We start from the raw sequence: 16,134 nt of genomic DNA, 5'->3' as shown, positions 1-16,134 counted from the left end.
ATTTAGTCGGATCTCATTGGCTAGAGGACAATCGTCAATCGCCAATCCGAGTCAGCAATTGCTGGTCTGATTCGGTCTTGACGCGAATTTTTAGCATCCTATTATCCACTTATATATAGTATATATTAGGAAGGTTAATGTTACATGATTTTTATTGTTTTTTTTTATATGCTTTGCGAAGCAGAATTTTGAGATTAACATTCAATTCAATAAAATGTATGAGCAAAACAAATTTCCTTCGTGACAAGCTTTAACAAAAGTATTTATCTTAACAGGTTTCTCTTACAATTAATATAATACGTATTTGTATGTTTGCATGTGTGTGTGTGTGTGTGTGAGGGTATGTGTGTTGCGAAGTACAAACGTACCATAGAGTGTCAGTCCGATCCTCGCGTTCTCTACGAACACTTGGAACGTTTTCTAAGAAACGTGACAGTTAGAGCTCGGATGTTGGTAGAGCTGACACTATTTACGGCAGACATCATAAATGAGAAGAAAGTTGATTCTTTTAGCTCATCAGACATCCGAACTCTATGAATAATCCTTTGCTACATTAATTAAGAGCGTTAATAATTAAATGTTTGGACGGATTACAATTAAAATCATACTTGAGCATATTAGCGCTTATTAGCGAGATTATTTCGTCCTTGTATGCGTATGGAACTCGTTATATCACGAGCTCTCACGTACGGATATGTATGCAAGTATGTGCATTTAGTGAATGTTAAGGCATTTTCGGTTTCTAGCGCATTCCTTCAGGGTTTCGTCTCGAATACCGGCAAATATTAGCAAGTTTAATATATGCGCTCGCACTACGTTCTTCGTCGATCGCTTTTCTGTCGGCCCTGCCGCGGCTGCAAAGCGGCGACCACCTGTTTCCCGATGTGTCTCCCATTCTTTGGTACCCAGTACTATATATTGTTCCGCAAAATTAACTTATAAATATAAATAATCTATATCGGTAGCGCGGGAGCTTTCCGAGGTATTTTGTTCGAACTGGCAGCGCTGCACTGCGACTCCGCGATAGATCTACCATCGGCCTCGTCCCTACGGCAGAGCTCCGGCTCGTTCTGTATCCAATTCTGCGCCTGGCCGTGGCCCACCGTCTTCGCCGACTGCGACTCCTCGTTCTCGGACACGGCGCCCACCTCTTCCAGCAATTTCGACAAGGACGGCGCCAGGCCCAATCCCAAATTGCGCTCGTGGTAAACCTCCGAGATCGTGGGCGTGAGTTCGCGCGTCAGGCTCGTCAGGGAAGTGGCCAGGTTTCTCAGGTTCTGCGGATGCGTCTCCGTGGACTGCGTCGCGTCGGTCTGCGCGCTGCAAATGTCCTCGCTCGACGCCGCGGAGTGCCGCGGCTTCCTCGACGTACTCGTGCCGACCTCCGTTCTCACGCTCAATCTCTCCAACACGTTAGCCGGCAACGGCGGCAACGGCTGCCGTCGCAACACGGTGGCGTGGCCGTTGTCCCAATCTGTCACCGAACTGCTCGAGCTCGAGCCGGGCCTCACCGGGTTCTGGTCGGGATAAAGATTCCGGATACGAGTCTGGTGATTCAAGTTGAGAGCCACAGGAGGACTAGGTGTAAATGCCACGTCTGATTCGCCTGAAACGTTCGAACGTAATATTCAATTTCTATGTAAAATATAGAGATTTTTGTACAAACGTACAACTACATTTTTATCCTTTTTTTTATCCTGTGAAGTTCTCGTCGATTGGGCGAATTGTTTTGTAATATTTGAACAAGGCAGATGCTCCGTCTTGTAATTTTAAGATATACATACCTCCACCGTTTTGACACGGCTGCCGTGACGCTGGTATCAAAACGTTCGGCGGTTCCATAGTTTTCCCGTCTGGTTCGCCACGATGTCGTACGTAACTTGCAAACGCTCCTCCCAATCGCGGCCGTTCCACGAGGTTCTTCTCGGTGTGGGCCACGGAAGCTAAACTCTCCATTGAACTGCCTGAATCTAAGCTAAGACTTTTTGGTGCTTCCTGTGTATCTGTAATTAATAATACACACATTAGACAAATGCATACAATTAATTTGTATTTACTACTGTTACGATGTGTCAATAGTTGAATTTTAATTTTACCAAATAATGCGAGAAGAGCTTGAAGAGCAAACTGGACGGCTCTACGTGAGGCTTGTTTGCCTGTTCTCAGTATCACTTCCGATTGCCCGACTTCCATCAGGTCGAACCCTAAGCTAGCGAACAGTTCGTGCGATCCTGATGCTCTCCAAACGTGTACAGGCAATATAACTTCTTGTCCTTCTGTAGCGCAGCTGGCTCTTCTCATGGCAGCGATGACGTCTTCTGCAGCTTCCGGCGCCTGAAACATTTGCAGCGCAATTAGTTAAAATCACAACCTCTTACCGTCTTCGGTTAAACATGTCAATTAAAGTGAGTCAATACTTGTAACAGCCTAGCCAAGGCGTGCAACGACGATTGACCTAATCCTAGTAGAGCTTGCAAGCTGGCGCTACATCTCGTCAGTCTTTCCTCGGGATCGCTTTGTGGGAAGAACACGGAGGATGGTATACCGTTGCCGGCCGGCTCGAATCTGAATCCCACGGACATCAGGAGCTCTCGCCAACCGGTGGCTGCGCCCACTTTGTTCTCGATACTGCGCTGCGTCGTATACATGGCGTTCTTCTGCCCGCGATGAATTCTCTGTAACGATTTCTCTACCAGATGAAGCGTCACTCGCAGCGCGTCCCTGCTCTGCTCGGGACCACCGCGCAATAATTCCGCCAACGCTTGACCCATGAGCGCGACCTGATGAAACGAGGGAAAAATGATGAAATATTACCATTAAAGCTGCGAAATACTATATTAAAACTTCTTCATTCGGAACTTTCTGATAGTCTTCTAATTGTTACATTGTAGACAATGTGAAAATTCTATAATTAAAGGATCTACTTTCTTGTAAGACATTCAATGGATTCGTTGTTTTACATTTTATAGTTGTTGAAATACAATTGTTGTATCGAATATACCTTGTTGGACAGCCTCGCGTCTCCGCCGATAAGCAGCCAACCGGCCCAGTTAGCGGGATGAGCAAAGTGTCTGGTATGCTGAACGGTCTGCATCGCCTCGGCCAATGCACGCGACGCTCTCGCGCCCTGCAACATCGCGCTGTAAAACGCTCGCAATAAGATACTGCCGGCGGTCGGTGGTACCGCCCACATCCCTATGAGCACACACTGCGCGCCCGCGCTCAATAGAGTCCTGGCGAGATTCTGTATGCCGTCCGACGTGGCGTTCGTGCAATCAACGTTGCTCCAACTCTGACCGCTGGACACGACGACCAGACGGGCGGACATCTTCAGCCTAAGTAAATCCGTTTGGCTTATCAGATATTCCGGTCTCTCGGACGGCTCTTCGCACTGATCGGGCGAAAACGCTAGACTGCCGGTACCCCAGAAGATCGGCACTGTCAGGTGAACGCACTCCGCATCCGGTAGAGATCGCAGAACCGCGGATCTAGTAGCTTCCAGTCCTGCAATGAATGAGAGTCAGAGATTGTACGTAACGTGAGCTTGGTACAATTAAGAGGATGCTTAACACTCTGGCTGCTACTAACCAGTCATTGCGCGGGCCTCTAATAATTCGGCGACTATTTCCGACTCGGTCTCGGTGGAAGCGACGCTCTCGGCCCAACCGTACTCCTCGCGAATATCCTCCGGTAGAATGGGATTTCCGGCGACCAGCGCGGCCACAGTAGCACCGCCTTCCAGCACAGGCGTCTTCGATCTCTTTCTGAGCGCTGCAAGAGATGGTACTACCAACAAGGAAAATCTCTCGCACAGATAATCCTCGCCTGGGTTGGACTGCAAAGCCGGGAACGGTGCCAAGTAGAGTGACTTCTCCACCACCATGATTAGCTCCTTTCGCGGCGGCGGTAGCAGATCCTCGAATGGGGCGAGAAGGAGATCGTAGAGCACTTGTATCGGTAATGGTGCCTGCCACGTAGGTCCTTTCACGCCTCGTCCCCAACGGGCGCTTCCGGCGCGAGAACTCACGGAACCGACGCTGAAGAGGCTGCTCAAACTGTAGGAACTGGCGTTCAAGTGATGGCCTCTCGATGGGATTTTCGCAGACTCTTCGATGAGCTCGTTGCTCTCGTCCAAGAGTGCTTCGCGTGCTTGAAGGACCCTCTTTTCCAGACCTACCCCGTCGTCCAACGTGACGGAGTGGAATCGTAACAGTCCGCGTCCTGGCGCTAAGCACCACGCATGCAATTCACATCCCACTTCGCTGAAATCATTTTATTCGATTAATTTCATTTTGTAACAAAATCACGGAACAGGACAAATTATTATGATATCAAGTAATATCTTATCTCGCTTTAAGTTGTAATAATACTCGCTTGCAAAAAGATTATACCTATAGTACAGGATAATTCCGCGTTGTCGATCAATAATCTCAGAATAGTGAGCTGCGTCGTCCAGGGAGTTACTCTTAGATCGCCTGGACCTTTCCGCCCAATTCAAAGCTTCTTCTGCTCGGTTTAGGTTGATTAATACCTTTTGCAACATTCTATACGTCTCCGATAGCAATTCGGTTCGATTGGGCTGACCGCAAGAAAGGGACACGGAAGTTCCGTCTAATGACTCTAAGAGATTCGCGGCCTTCTCCAAGTGTTCCACGGAGATGATCGCTTCTCCGGTCTCCCAGTGCACGAGACCAAGTCTGTGTCTCAGTCTGGCGGTTTCCTCCCTTCTGCCCAGGCCCTCGGACAGCGACAGACCAGACTGCAGATAACTCAGAGCGCGTGGCAGATCTCCGCACAGATGATGGAGTCGACCCAGACTCGCGAAAGCCGCCGCTCGGGCAGGTTGATCCCCCGCCGCGGCCGCGAGGCTCAACGACTGTTCCTGCAATCTTATAGCTTCCTCATATTGCCCCAGCGTCTCCTGGGTCACTCCCAGATTGGCACAGGCGCGAGCTTGCAATCCAGCCGCGTCCAGACCCTCGGCGATCAACAGCTCCAACTGATGATGGCGCAACGCGGAATTCGGATCGTCCATCAAAAGATGCACCGCTCCCAAACCGCTAGCAGCCTCGGCCTCGGCCGCTTTGTCGCCGAGCCCGCGAGCGAGGGCCAATTGGTGCGACAAACAACTGACGGCCTGCTCGTGATTACCTAGCGCGGCATGTACTCTGCCTGCAAATGAACATTCGAGCGAACGTCAATATACAATCGATGCAGTTGTGCTACCGGCGACCAAAAATGTTTGCGCGATTTTCATATCAATTTACCTAAGTCGCCGTAAGCGGCACCCCTCGCCTCGGGACTGTCCACTTCATGGGCGGCCACTAATCTCTTCTCGAAACACACCAAGGCTTCTTGTAAATTTCCTGTAGCCTCGCGAGCTCTTCCCAATCCTCTGTACGCTCTCTCCTGATCTCTTATGCTCTTCAGTTTCGTAGCGGCTGTCAGTTGTTGTTCGTGACATTTGATAGCTTCTTCCAGATCACCCAAGGCCTCGTAACAGTCCCCCAAGTTTCCGAGTGCTCGAGCTTTGTCGAGTAAAGCGGTGCCAGTGGTCAGCGGTTCTAAAGTTGCTAACTGTTGCTCGAAATAACCGATAGCGTCCTCGTAATGCGCCATATTAAGCCTAGCGATGCCCAGATTTCCTATAATAAAAAGTTATAGTTTAATCTTTTCAAAAAGATTTTCTATCTTTATATACGAGGAATTATCTTCTTAATATTTCTCTTCTAGCAAGTCATTCTGTATATACTTAATACATTACTGAATTTACCTCCCTCATTTAAACAAGAAACTTTTAATATCCATCTCGAATATGTTTAAAATTTGAAATTACAAATTGAAATCACCTAATGCTTGGGCTTCTACTCCAGAATCCGCTAGTTCCTTCGCCCTCTCCAATTGTTCTTGATAACACTTGACCGCATGAGTGTACTGTCCCAATGCCATGTGCACAGCGCCCAGATTTCCATGCGCCCTGCATTCGCCGCGCAAGTCGCCAGCTTCTTGCCTCAAAGTTAATTCCTGCGTGTGAAAACCGAGAGCCTTGTCCAAGTTCTTCGTAGCTCGATGAGCGATCCCCAATGCGCCGTAGGCAGCCGCTTCCAAGCAACGGTCGGCCGCTTGACGTGCCAAGTTCAACTGGCGCTGGTGCATCTTGATAGCTTCTTCGACCTCTCCCATACGCAACAAACAGTCGCCGATATTTCCCAGCGCGCGGAACTTGCCGGCCAGATGCTTGGTCATGTGCGCGATCGCTATATTAAGTAATTATTTATTATCATCGTGCATCTTGTTTATTCTCTCCTGCTTTTGACATATTAATATAAAATTATAAAATGTTAGTCACATATACATTTTTCACAAATATGCAATGTGTTACCCAAATAATATTTTTGACATTCCAGAGCGGTGTCCAGATTTTCCAGCGCCAAGTGAGCTAATCCCAGATTGCAGTAAGCTCTACCCATTCCAGATTTATCCTGCAAGTCCTTCGCTAGCGCTAAATCCTGATCGTAATATCTGACCGCTTCCCGATGATTTCCCAGGCAATAGTGAGCGTATCCCAGAAAATGGCATGCCTTAGCCTCCCCCTCAACGTCGTGCAATTCTTGCGACAGCATCAGATAGTGCTCGTAATATGGCACTGCCTCCTCGAATCTGCCGCGCGAAGAAAGACAATTGGCGAGATTTAGCAGGGCGCACGCCTCACCGGCCGTATCTTTCAGCTCGCGCGCGATAGCCAAGTGTGCTCGGTAATGTCTCAATGCCGCTTCGTGGCCTTGCACAGCCTGATACGCGACCGCCAAGTTTCCGTGCGTGCTGGCTTCCGAGCTACGATCGTTTACCTGAACGACAGATTTATTCATCAACTGAGCGTCTCATAATGACGGCATACTTATTCCTGGGACGCCTACCTCTTTGCTTATCGTTAATTCCTGTTTGTGGTACTTGATGGCTTGTTCGTAATAGCCCAAGGCGTTGTAAGCATTGCCGATGTTTCCGTACGCTCTACCCATACCGGCCTTGTCTCCTAACGATCTTGCGATCCCCAAGTGTGCCTGATGTAATTTCAAGGCGGCATCGTGCTCGCCGAGCAGTTGGTACACTATGCCCAGATTACTGCAGGCTCGTCCCTCGGCCACTTTGTCTTTCGTGGTCAACGCAACGTCGAGCTGTCTCTGATGCCAGAGCTTGGCTTGCGCCAAATCGCCTGAAATTATTTACAACGAAATTATGTTGCAGGAAAACTTGAAATAATACACGCTAATATACATAATACAATCCCTGTTTAAAATAATAAATATAATACGACCAGATTACATTAGATTACATGCCATTTCCATTTTGCATGTAATCTAATGTAATCTGATTCTATTCTAACATTTTAAACAGGGATATAACAACACAATACTTAAATAATGATTATCATCACCTGCACATCTGGCGGCATGACCTAATCCCGCGTACGCTCTGGTCTCTATCGCTCTGTCTCCAAGCTCCTGTGCTATTCTCAAAACGTTTTCGTGATAAGCCATCGCCTGCCCAAAATTTCTACGATAGTGGTGAGACGATCCCAAGTTACTGAAGGCCCTCGCCTCCTCCACGCGATCACCCAGCCGTCTGGCTATCCTCAGGTGTTGCGTATGACAGTCGACAGCGCTCTCGAACTCCCCCATCGCCAGATAGACCGCCCCGACGTTACCGATCTCGCGAGCCTCCTGCAGCCGGTCCCCCATCTGCTTCACCAACTGTACGCACTGCTTGTGAGAGGCCAGGGCGTTCGGCAAATCGCCGATCGCCGTGTAGACGTGTCCCAGGCTGGTCAAGGCCGAGGCCGCCGCCTGCGTATCCTTGCACTTCATAGCTAGAACAAGTTGGTACCTATGGGCCGTCAGAGCCTCCTTGAAACTGCCCTTGCTGAAGTAAGCGGAGCCCAGATTCCCGTGGGCCCTGCACTCGCCCTGCGTGTCCCCAAGGGAGCGCGCCACTCCTGAAAGTTTCGATTGTCGATAAGCAAATCATTCTTCCGCGTTAAATTCACAGATTACAAATTGAAAGGAATCAACGCAAAAGTTCCCACCCGACTCACTCTACTCTCGACTTGTGTCCATTTTCACCAATGCAGATTAACTTCCGCGATAGCCAAATCTGTGAGAACAGATCTTGTCGAATGCCCACTACAAATTTTGATGGCTAGAAAGACCGCAGATTGCATACAGGAACTGATATATTCGACATGTTGCCAGGCATGTCAGCAGAAATACAATAAAATCTGCTCACATAACTGGACCTGCTCGGTTTCTGCCGATAATCTGTTGACAGCGTACGTTTAACAGATTCTGTTGCCAAAAGCCAATTGCGGACACAGAAGGCTATGGTTTTGGTGTGGGTTTCTGACGAATCTGCTGCCAATCTGCCAACATTTTGCTGACTGGGCTTGATCTCGGTTTAACTTACTTTTTATCTTTTTCTAGTTTCAGAAATTGGAAAAAGAGAAAACTCAGTTAAACTGGGATTAAAGTTAATCTGCATTGGTAGAATGCATTAATCTGCTGTTTACCCAGATCCTGCTGCATGTAGTTGATCGCCTTGTCCAGAGAGTTCAGCGCCCAGTACGCGCTGGACAGGGCGGAGAATACGGAACCCCTCAGTTTCAAGCTGCACGAACCGATGGTGAGCGCGGCCTCCAGCACGCCAGCGGCCGCCCGGTACTGTCCAGCCCCGAGCAGCTCTTGGCCGACCACGGATATGACGACGAACGGTGACTCGTCGAGCTTCATCGCGCGCAGCTGTTGGAACGTCGGCTCCAAGGTCGGTCGCAGCGGAGACTTGAGAGACGCTTCTACCAAGCCTGACAACAGCTGGTGATTGGACGCGTCGTGAGCGAGTCCCGTGCTGAAGGCGACGAGCGCCTCCCCGTGACGTCCTAGGCATTGCAGCGCTACTCCTTGCCGGTAGTACGCCTGAAAGGCGATCGTTAAATCCGAGAAACTGGCACCGACAAAACATTTTGCGCGCAAACATCTAGCTTTGTGACTGGGATGAGATTTTGCTTGCGTAGTTGAGCCACTTTTGTACGCGAGTTATTAGATATCTGCGCGCAAAACTATACATTAATACACGAGCTAACTACTTGCGTGCAAAAGCACTCGGGCAAATCTCAAGTACAAGTTTGCACGCGTAAGACAGGCAAGATTTGCGCGCAGGAATTGTAGGTAGAGGTGCACGAAGGATCGAGGGGAAGAACGCGTACCTTCGGCCACTGCGGACTCAGCTCGGTAGCTCTGACAGCGTCCTGCAACGCGAGCACGAATAATCCCATTTTGAGCCTGGCGGCTGATCTGTTCGAGTACAGCACGTGACTGAGGGGGTCCAGGACGAGGGCTTCCGTGTACAATGTCGCGGCCAGTGCGTAATCTCCATTTTGGCACGCCGCGTTACTCCTGCGTACCGTTTCTAGGAATAGTGCCCTGGATCCAGCGGCCAAGGCCGACGTACCTTCGGGCTCCACCTTCATCAAATTGGCACAATCTTACTTGGAGCAAGCAACTTCCTGCTTTTATCAATAGACAAAACTAAACGGCCTATACAGAATAGGGCAACTCCAGTTCGCAACCAAATGGTTGTGTTGGGCCAATGTTTAGCCAATGTACTGTGCTACCAGGGAAGGAGTCACATGCATAAAGATCCATGGAATTAAAAGCAGCCACTAAGCGAGTGTCTGTTATTTCCACCCTTAACTGTAGTAAAATCAATGCCTGTGTCCAGCAGAAGTTAGAGCGCTTGCTAAGCACTTTGCGTTCATTGGATTATACTTTCAGATCTGTGCTGAAATAGAGCTATTCTTCTAGATCTATCCAATCAGCATAAAGCGCTTATTAAGCGCTAACTTCTGGAGAACACAGCCAACGATAATCGAAAAGCTTTACACACGTAACGCCAATCAGCGTAGCGAAAGTACGAGTTAGATTTTATTGAAAATAAAATAAAATGTAACAGTGAAAGTGTGCAGAGCCAGGAGGAGACTCAGAAAAGGAATCGGATATGCTTGCCCCAACATTAAAAAATGATTACCATACACAGGCGATTTCTTCATTACGAGGGATAAGAGGTAAAATTAACATGAGCCGATACCAAGGAAATACCCTCGGACGGATAAGCACGCAGTCAAGCTGACGAAAACACGGGATGTAACGTGTAAGCGAGGATTCTGACCCAGAGTCGCAGCAGGAATCTCGTAATTACCTCAGAGATATCCCTATGAGACATTGCTTAAGACGAGCTAGTAGCATTCTCTGGCATGGGCATCATCTGCGGCACGCTGGTACGAAGATCAGGCCGCAGGATTGAACGTGCGGACACCTCTTTCTCGCCGTTCCTCTCTCTCTCTCTCTCTCCTTCTCGCCCGCACGAGACGGGACTTACCGCTCTCGGCACCTTCCCTCGACGTCCGCTCGCCAACTAAATCTCTGCGTGTACGCGCGTTACATTGTTTCACCGCGCGCGAGCGGTAATAAGGGGGTTTCTTTTCGCTAGAACGGGCAAATGGGACCGATTAATAAAAAAGGAGGGAGGCAGGCGTCTTAGGGGGGCACCCACTGCATTCCTCAGGCACAGCCATCTTGGAATGTGACCCCGGGTCCCCCCGTCGGGCCCAGAGCGGGGCCGGCACTGCTGCCTGCCGCCTGCCCGGTGCTGTTTGCTTCTTCTATGCGCTCCATTCCTCTCCTCCTCTCCTCCTCTCCTCCTCCTCCTCCTCCTCCTCCTTCTCCTCCTCCTTCTCCTCCTCCTCGCCGGGCCCTCGATGGGGCCCCGGTCGTGTGTTGCCCCGCTCGTTTCTGCAACACCATCATCAGCATACGAGCGTGTAAAATGAGCGGGCGCACGCACACACACGCGGTAACGTGTGGGCCACGCGCGCCAAGATACGTCGATCCGCGACGGGCCCAGACGGGCCCCGGTGCGCTGTGCCTCGCAGGCGGCAGCCGCTCCGCATCTCGCGCCTCGAGTATCAAAGGGGGACCCTTCCGTCCACCGGGGCCGTCCCGCTTCGCAGGTCCCATGTAGATGCGTTAATTAACTTGAGACCTCGGGGAGGATCCGCCGGGGGAACAATCGGACGCTCCTCGAGCTCTTTGAGATCTCCGCGTTAACCGGAGATACCGTTATGACACGGGATACCCTGTGTGTGCATATACGTAAAAATGTAAATGACCGGAGATCATTATCCCGCGGCGAGAGGGAAAGTTGTATCGATGCTGATGATTAAGGACTATGACTTTTGACGCATATAATGAATAATCAATGTAATTTACATTCGACTTTTCGATTAGCTCGCGAAGATCGATCAGTGTAAATGTTACCTTTGATCCGCCACGTGTCGAGCGCAAGCTGTTTTTGCATTCACGATTATACGTGCTGGAAAGTCACCTGCTGCGAGATAAGCTCTTAATATGAGGTGGCAGGGTTTCTGCTGAATTAATAGGCATCGTCTGTTGGTTTTATCGTGAATTTTTCGTTCTTGAGGTGAAATCTGTTCGGTGGCAAATTCATTGTTAGATCGTGCAATTGTTGTAAAAGAAGATTCGTGATTGAATTGGAACATTGAAAACCTGTTAGCTCATAATAGAGGACCTTCCTCCGTTTTCTAGACATCGAAATGAAGGCGGAAAGCCGAGCGAGCGTTTTAAAAAAGAAAGATTATTTTTAAAGAGTCCTGGAGCTCTGCCAGATGTGCTAAAAAAAAAAAAAACTGCGCTATTGAGAACGAGATATCGACACGCATTGGAAAATCCATTGGCTACTGGCTAAAAATCCAGAGCTATTATTTTTATATTCTGCTCATCGGAAGATCGCATGTCAAGGAAAACTAAATACAAAAATTACCTTAAACATTTTTTTTTATTAACATACATTCTTCTATACTTATCTCTGCAACACTCTAATGTAGTTCTCGGACGCGAGAAGTGATTCGAAATTAAAATCGTTGGAAAGCTTTCCTCGTTCTATAAACCTGCGCTATAACTTTCTGTACAAAATTGTACACAAATATATTATGTATATATAAATACATGTGTCTATGTATTGGTATATGTATACGCTATATATCTATCGTACACGTACTACTTCCTTACACGTCGTAAAAACGACACTCTCGTATTTATATCTTGGACTGAGATTGCAGGAATGTAACGTCGTTGCAGAATGTTGTGTACTCTATAACGCTAAATCGAGGTAATTCACGACAAAAATTCAACGGGTTTTCGACAAAGTTAATATGATTTTTGTGCATCGCACATTGTGTAAATGCAATTGAAATCGGAGGTAGTTGCGTCACACAGCTGTGCCATGCAAAATGAACACCCAAATCTTTTTCTCGTAAACGTAAAATCAATCATTGTCAAAAAGATGCGTTCGCGACACATTTGCTCGTGATCTTTGATATATATATTATATATCAAATATATTAATATATATATAGCTGCCACAGACATCATCATTGGATATGGGTTCTCTTATCGCATACATCTTAAATTAGAATATAAATAAATTCTAAAAAAAATACATTGTACAAATACGCTTGTAAAAAGTACGTCAACGATGAAAGCAATATTTGTAAAATCTGAGAAAGTGTATCGTGTATGTACAAAATGCGACAGACCTAGGGCCATACTTTGTTGAAAAGTTCCATGAAGGAATCATAAATCATGAACGTAATGGCAACGTCTAAGCACACTCTGCCCAATCGCGGAATGGTTCCCTTGTAAAATGCCATTGGACCCTCTTTCTTCCACACTTGAACCACGCAGTCCATACTGCTCTTGTACTTCGCAGCTTCCAATCCCTAAACGGATTCAGAATAAAAAGTTTAATGGAATTGCGATGAGCGTAGGTCGTCAATCGCATAAATACGCGCGAGAGGCGCATACCTGCATCCTAGTTTTTATGACGTCGACAGGCGTGTTCCCGAAAACTGATGCTGCGCCAGCAACCGCGCCGAACGCACCGACGACCACTTTAGGAACATTTTTGGTATTGTCACCTCCTTTGTACCAGTCTTTTAACGTTTCCATCACGAAGAAACGGATGGCTTGGTTAGATCCTTGCTTCAAGATTGTGGGCATTACTCCCTGATATACTCCTTTAAAGCCTACGTAGAAAAAAGTCAACAAATATAATTGCATTGTGTTAACGTTTAAAATCATTTCGGCAAACGAAATTATTTTAAGACACGAATGTCTTGACGCATACAAATGCTGTTATCTATTGTACATACATTTGAAATCCTAATTAAATATAATTTAATTTTGTTTTTTAACATTTTTATACGATTATTATTTGTCATGAAAACGAAGTCAAGTTTATTTCGCAGCTGTGCTGTAATAAACGGACTGTGTAAGCATGTGTTGCAATCTGACCCAGTTAAACAAGTTGCAGCTCTTATCTGGATTTCTGGTCAAACTGTACTTATTTAATAAATTTCTCCATAATTTTATAATACGTGTCTCCTACAACGTGTCTCCTACAACTCGACTGCAATTCACATGTATTCCATTTTTAATTGACAAGACCACGAATTAATAACAAGTAAAATGCTCTCCGTGTACTTGAACTCGTCTTACCGTGTTCCCTCACAATCATGCGTACACCGTGGAAAAATCCTTTAAATCTCGGATTCGCCGAACGCTGATCGTTGATGAATTTCACCTTGACGGTTTCCATCGGGGTGACCGCGAAGATGGCCTCGCATACCCCGGCGCAGAGGCCGGCGAGGAGTCGCCTTTGCGGATTGAGCTTGCCATCCGCGTCCACCAATCGGTTCTTCACCGACTCGAAGGCGCCAAATCGCACCGCCGACTTCGGTATGGAGCCGTAAAGTAGAACAGACAGGCCTCGATACAGGCCGAAGAATCCGCGGGTCTTGACGGTCTTGGTGACGCAGTCGGCTATTCCCGTGTACTCTTTGCCGGCGCCGGCTTTTCCGTCCAGCTGCAGCTGCGTTTTCACATATTCAGTGGGATACGTGATGCAAATTTCTATGCCTCCGGTAATGCCACCTGGAAAACAATTGTATTCTCAATTCTTATTTGTAAACGCAGCAATGGTACACATATACATGTAAGCGTGTGCATGCGCTATTAAAGTCTTGCTGAAAAACCCAGATACCCAGTGTGAGCGCAAGTTGCTTTCATCTCGCTATGCATCTATATAGTCTATTGTGCTGTTGTTTGCTAGCGTTTGATGTCGGAAATGAAAAATTTGCATGATCTCAAACATTATGCTAGCATTAAGTGTCTGGCCAGATGTAATAGACATATATCATGTTTATATAAGTTAGAAAATTTAAAACAATGTATGCCAACTCTTTGTTAAATGTATGCCCATTCGATGTGTTTTCCCTTTAGCTGTACATTTAACTGCGACAATACGTTAACATTATGCTAATTGTGCTTAAATCACGCCAACATTGAATTCATATTCCTAGTGAAGAGCATCAGCTGCTGGCATTTTATTTCCATACATTGCTTGAGCATACTGGCTATCCGAGTTAAGCGACTGCTTTTAAATGATCCGAAGAATTAAAATGCCATTGAAAAGCAGAGGTAAGAGATCGTGCAATTTCGGCGCGCAAAAAAAAACAGTATGAAAATACAATTGCATCTTATTCTATAATTAAACGCGTCTCTCTTTCCTCAATTGAGTTCCATTGGTACACGTCCACGGCCGTCAGCTCGTTAAATCGTTTACGCAGAGCTGGAAGTCGTCGCGTAAAGCGGCCGTAATTCGCGGTCTCCACTACCATAGAAATTCAGATAAACGCGATGACCTTGCGGCCGGAGAGACACGCAGATATCCGCATACACGCGCGCGTAATCGCGCGAGATCGCGATCGCGCGATCCCCCGTGTTATCGTACTATTTGCCGGAGTGCACTGACTCCGAAAAGGAAAAAAAAATAGGGGGAAGGGGGTCGGCTCTCGTGCACGTTTCCGCGTGACGTGGTGCACCCAGACAGGTGTCAAAGGTCGGCGGGTCACGGACGATCGCGCGCCCGAGCGAGAGAGAGAGAACGCCTCTCTCTCGTTCTCTCCGCGCGGGAGCGACGAGGCCGGAGCGAGACGGAGTAAACGTACCGGCTATGACCCCTTTGAGGCCCAGGTTGCCGGAGGCGGCGACGGCGGCGGCGACGCCGGTCTCGCTCGTCCACGGTCTGCGTGGAAACAGCAGCGGACCGCGGCACGCGCTTGCCAGCGATCGCTGCTGCTGCTGCTGCTGCCTCGTCAGGTCCATGCTCGGCGCACAAAATGCTGTAAACGTGCTCCACGCGCTGCCGCCGCTCGACACCACCTACGCCGCTGGACACCGCCGTGGCTGGACTGCCAGCGAATTGACACTCATGTGTGTGTCCAGACGAGCGCGTAACGCACCGGTTTCCCCCATATTTTCCCCCTTCCGCGATCGGCGGGCGACGTCGCCTCGTTTGACGTTGCTGCTTCACCTTGCCTTTGCCCTGTCTTGCCTTGCCCTGCCTCGCTCGTTACGCATGGATCATGATGCGCACGCACACACACACACACACGGGACGACCACCAGGATGACAGGGATCTGCTGAATTAATCGCGCTTGCTCTCGCGCACGCACTCTCTTCTTTTTCTCTATATTTAAAATGAGACAAAATAAATGTTTATGCTTTGGAAGGGAACCGCGTGAAGATGTAAAAAATAAAAAGGGAGGATAACAGACCTCTCACATTAGGCTTGTTTTCTGTTCCTACACTGGTAAACTAGTGCAAAAATTAATACAAATTGGAGTAAGGCAAGCATATTTCTTTCTCATTCTAGCTTACTGCACTAGTTAACCAGTGCAGGAACAGAAAACAAACCTACTGTATTCACCGTTCAATATCTTCTTCGAACATTTACCAAGTCATTTACCTTTCTTGTGTATGTTTGAATTATAATGTTAAATTATTTCGCGTAATATCATATATTACACATGTATATCTCTGAAAGAATCACATCTTTGAAGTTCGAGTGTGAAGAATATCTCAGGTAAAAGTTGAAGCGCGATGACACACATTTCTTGAAATAAAAATCAGATGTGTATATGTAGGTAGTCGCAGGACTGTAAC

At 47.7% G+C, this 16,134-nt stretch overlaps 2 protein-coding genes across 2 annotated transcripts; both read right to left on the bottom strand.

Annotated features, from left to right (window-relative positions):
• Positions 1-145: 145 nt before the first annotated feature.
• On the bottom strand, positions 146-10,657 carry LOC105564637 (tetratricopeptide repeat protein 28). Its single transcript, XM_012017165.1, has 15 exons — positions 10,249-10,657; positions 9,257-9,514; positions 8,564-8,966; positions 7,436-7,993; positions 6,918-7,213; positions 6,383-6,848; positions 5,850-6,257; positions 5,268-5,645; positions 4,392-5,172; positions 3,589-4,262; positions 3,002-3,504; positions 2,418-2,780; positions 2,097-2,334; positions 1,785-2,003; positions 146-1,606 (listed from the first exon to the last, which is right to left on the bottom strand). The coding sequence occupies exons 1-15, from the start codon at positions 10,270-10,272 to the stop codon at positions 954-956; spliced, it is 6,222 nt and encodes a 2,073-aa protein (XP_011872555.1). The 5' UTR covers positions 10,273-10,657; the 3' UTR covers positions 146-953.
• Positions 10,658-11,885: 1,228 nt separating this feature from the next.
• On the bottom strand, positions 11,886-15,653 carry LOC105564636 (tricarboxylate transport protein, mitochondrial). Its single transcript, XM_012017164.1, has 4 exons — positions 15,137-15,653; positions 13,626-14,060; positions 12,933-13,153; positions 11,886-12,847 (listed from the first exon to the last, which is right to left on the bottom strand). The coding sequence occupies exons 1-4, from the start codon at positions 15,291-15,293 to the stop codon at positions 12,665-12,667; spliced, it is 996 nt and encodes a 331-aa protein (XP_011872554.1). The 5' UTR covers positions 15,294-15,653; the 3' UTR covers positions 11,886-12,664.
• Positions 15,654-16,134: the final 481 nt, after the last annotated feature.

Source organism: Vollenhovia emeryi, unplaced genomic scaffold (genome assembly GCF_000949405.1).
Source record: "Vollenhovia emeryi isolate VEMERY1.0 unplaced genomic scaffold, V.emery_V1.0 DF939161.1, whole genome shotgun sequence".
NCBI classification, from domain to species: domain Eukaryota; kingdom Metazoa; phylum Arthropoda; class Insecta; order Hymenoptera; family Formicidae; genus Vollenhovia; species Vollenhovia emeryi.
The sequence above is the reverse complement of the archived record's forward strand: the minus strand, read 5'-3'. Positions and strand labels throughout refer to the sequence as shown.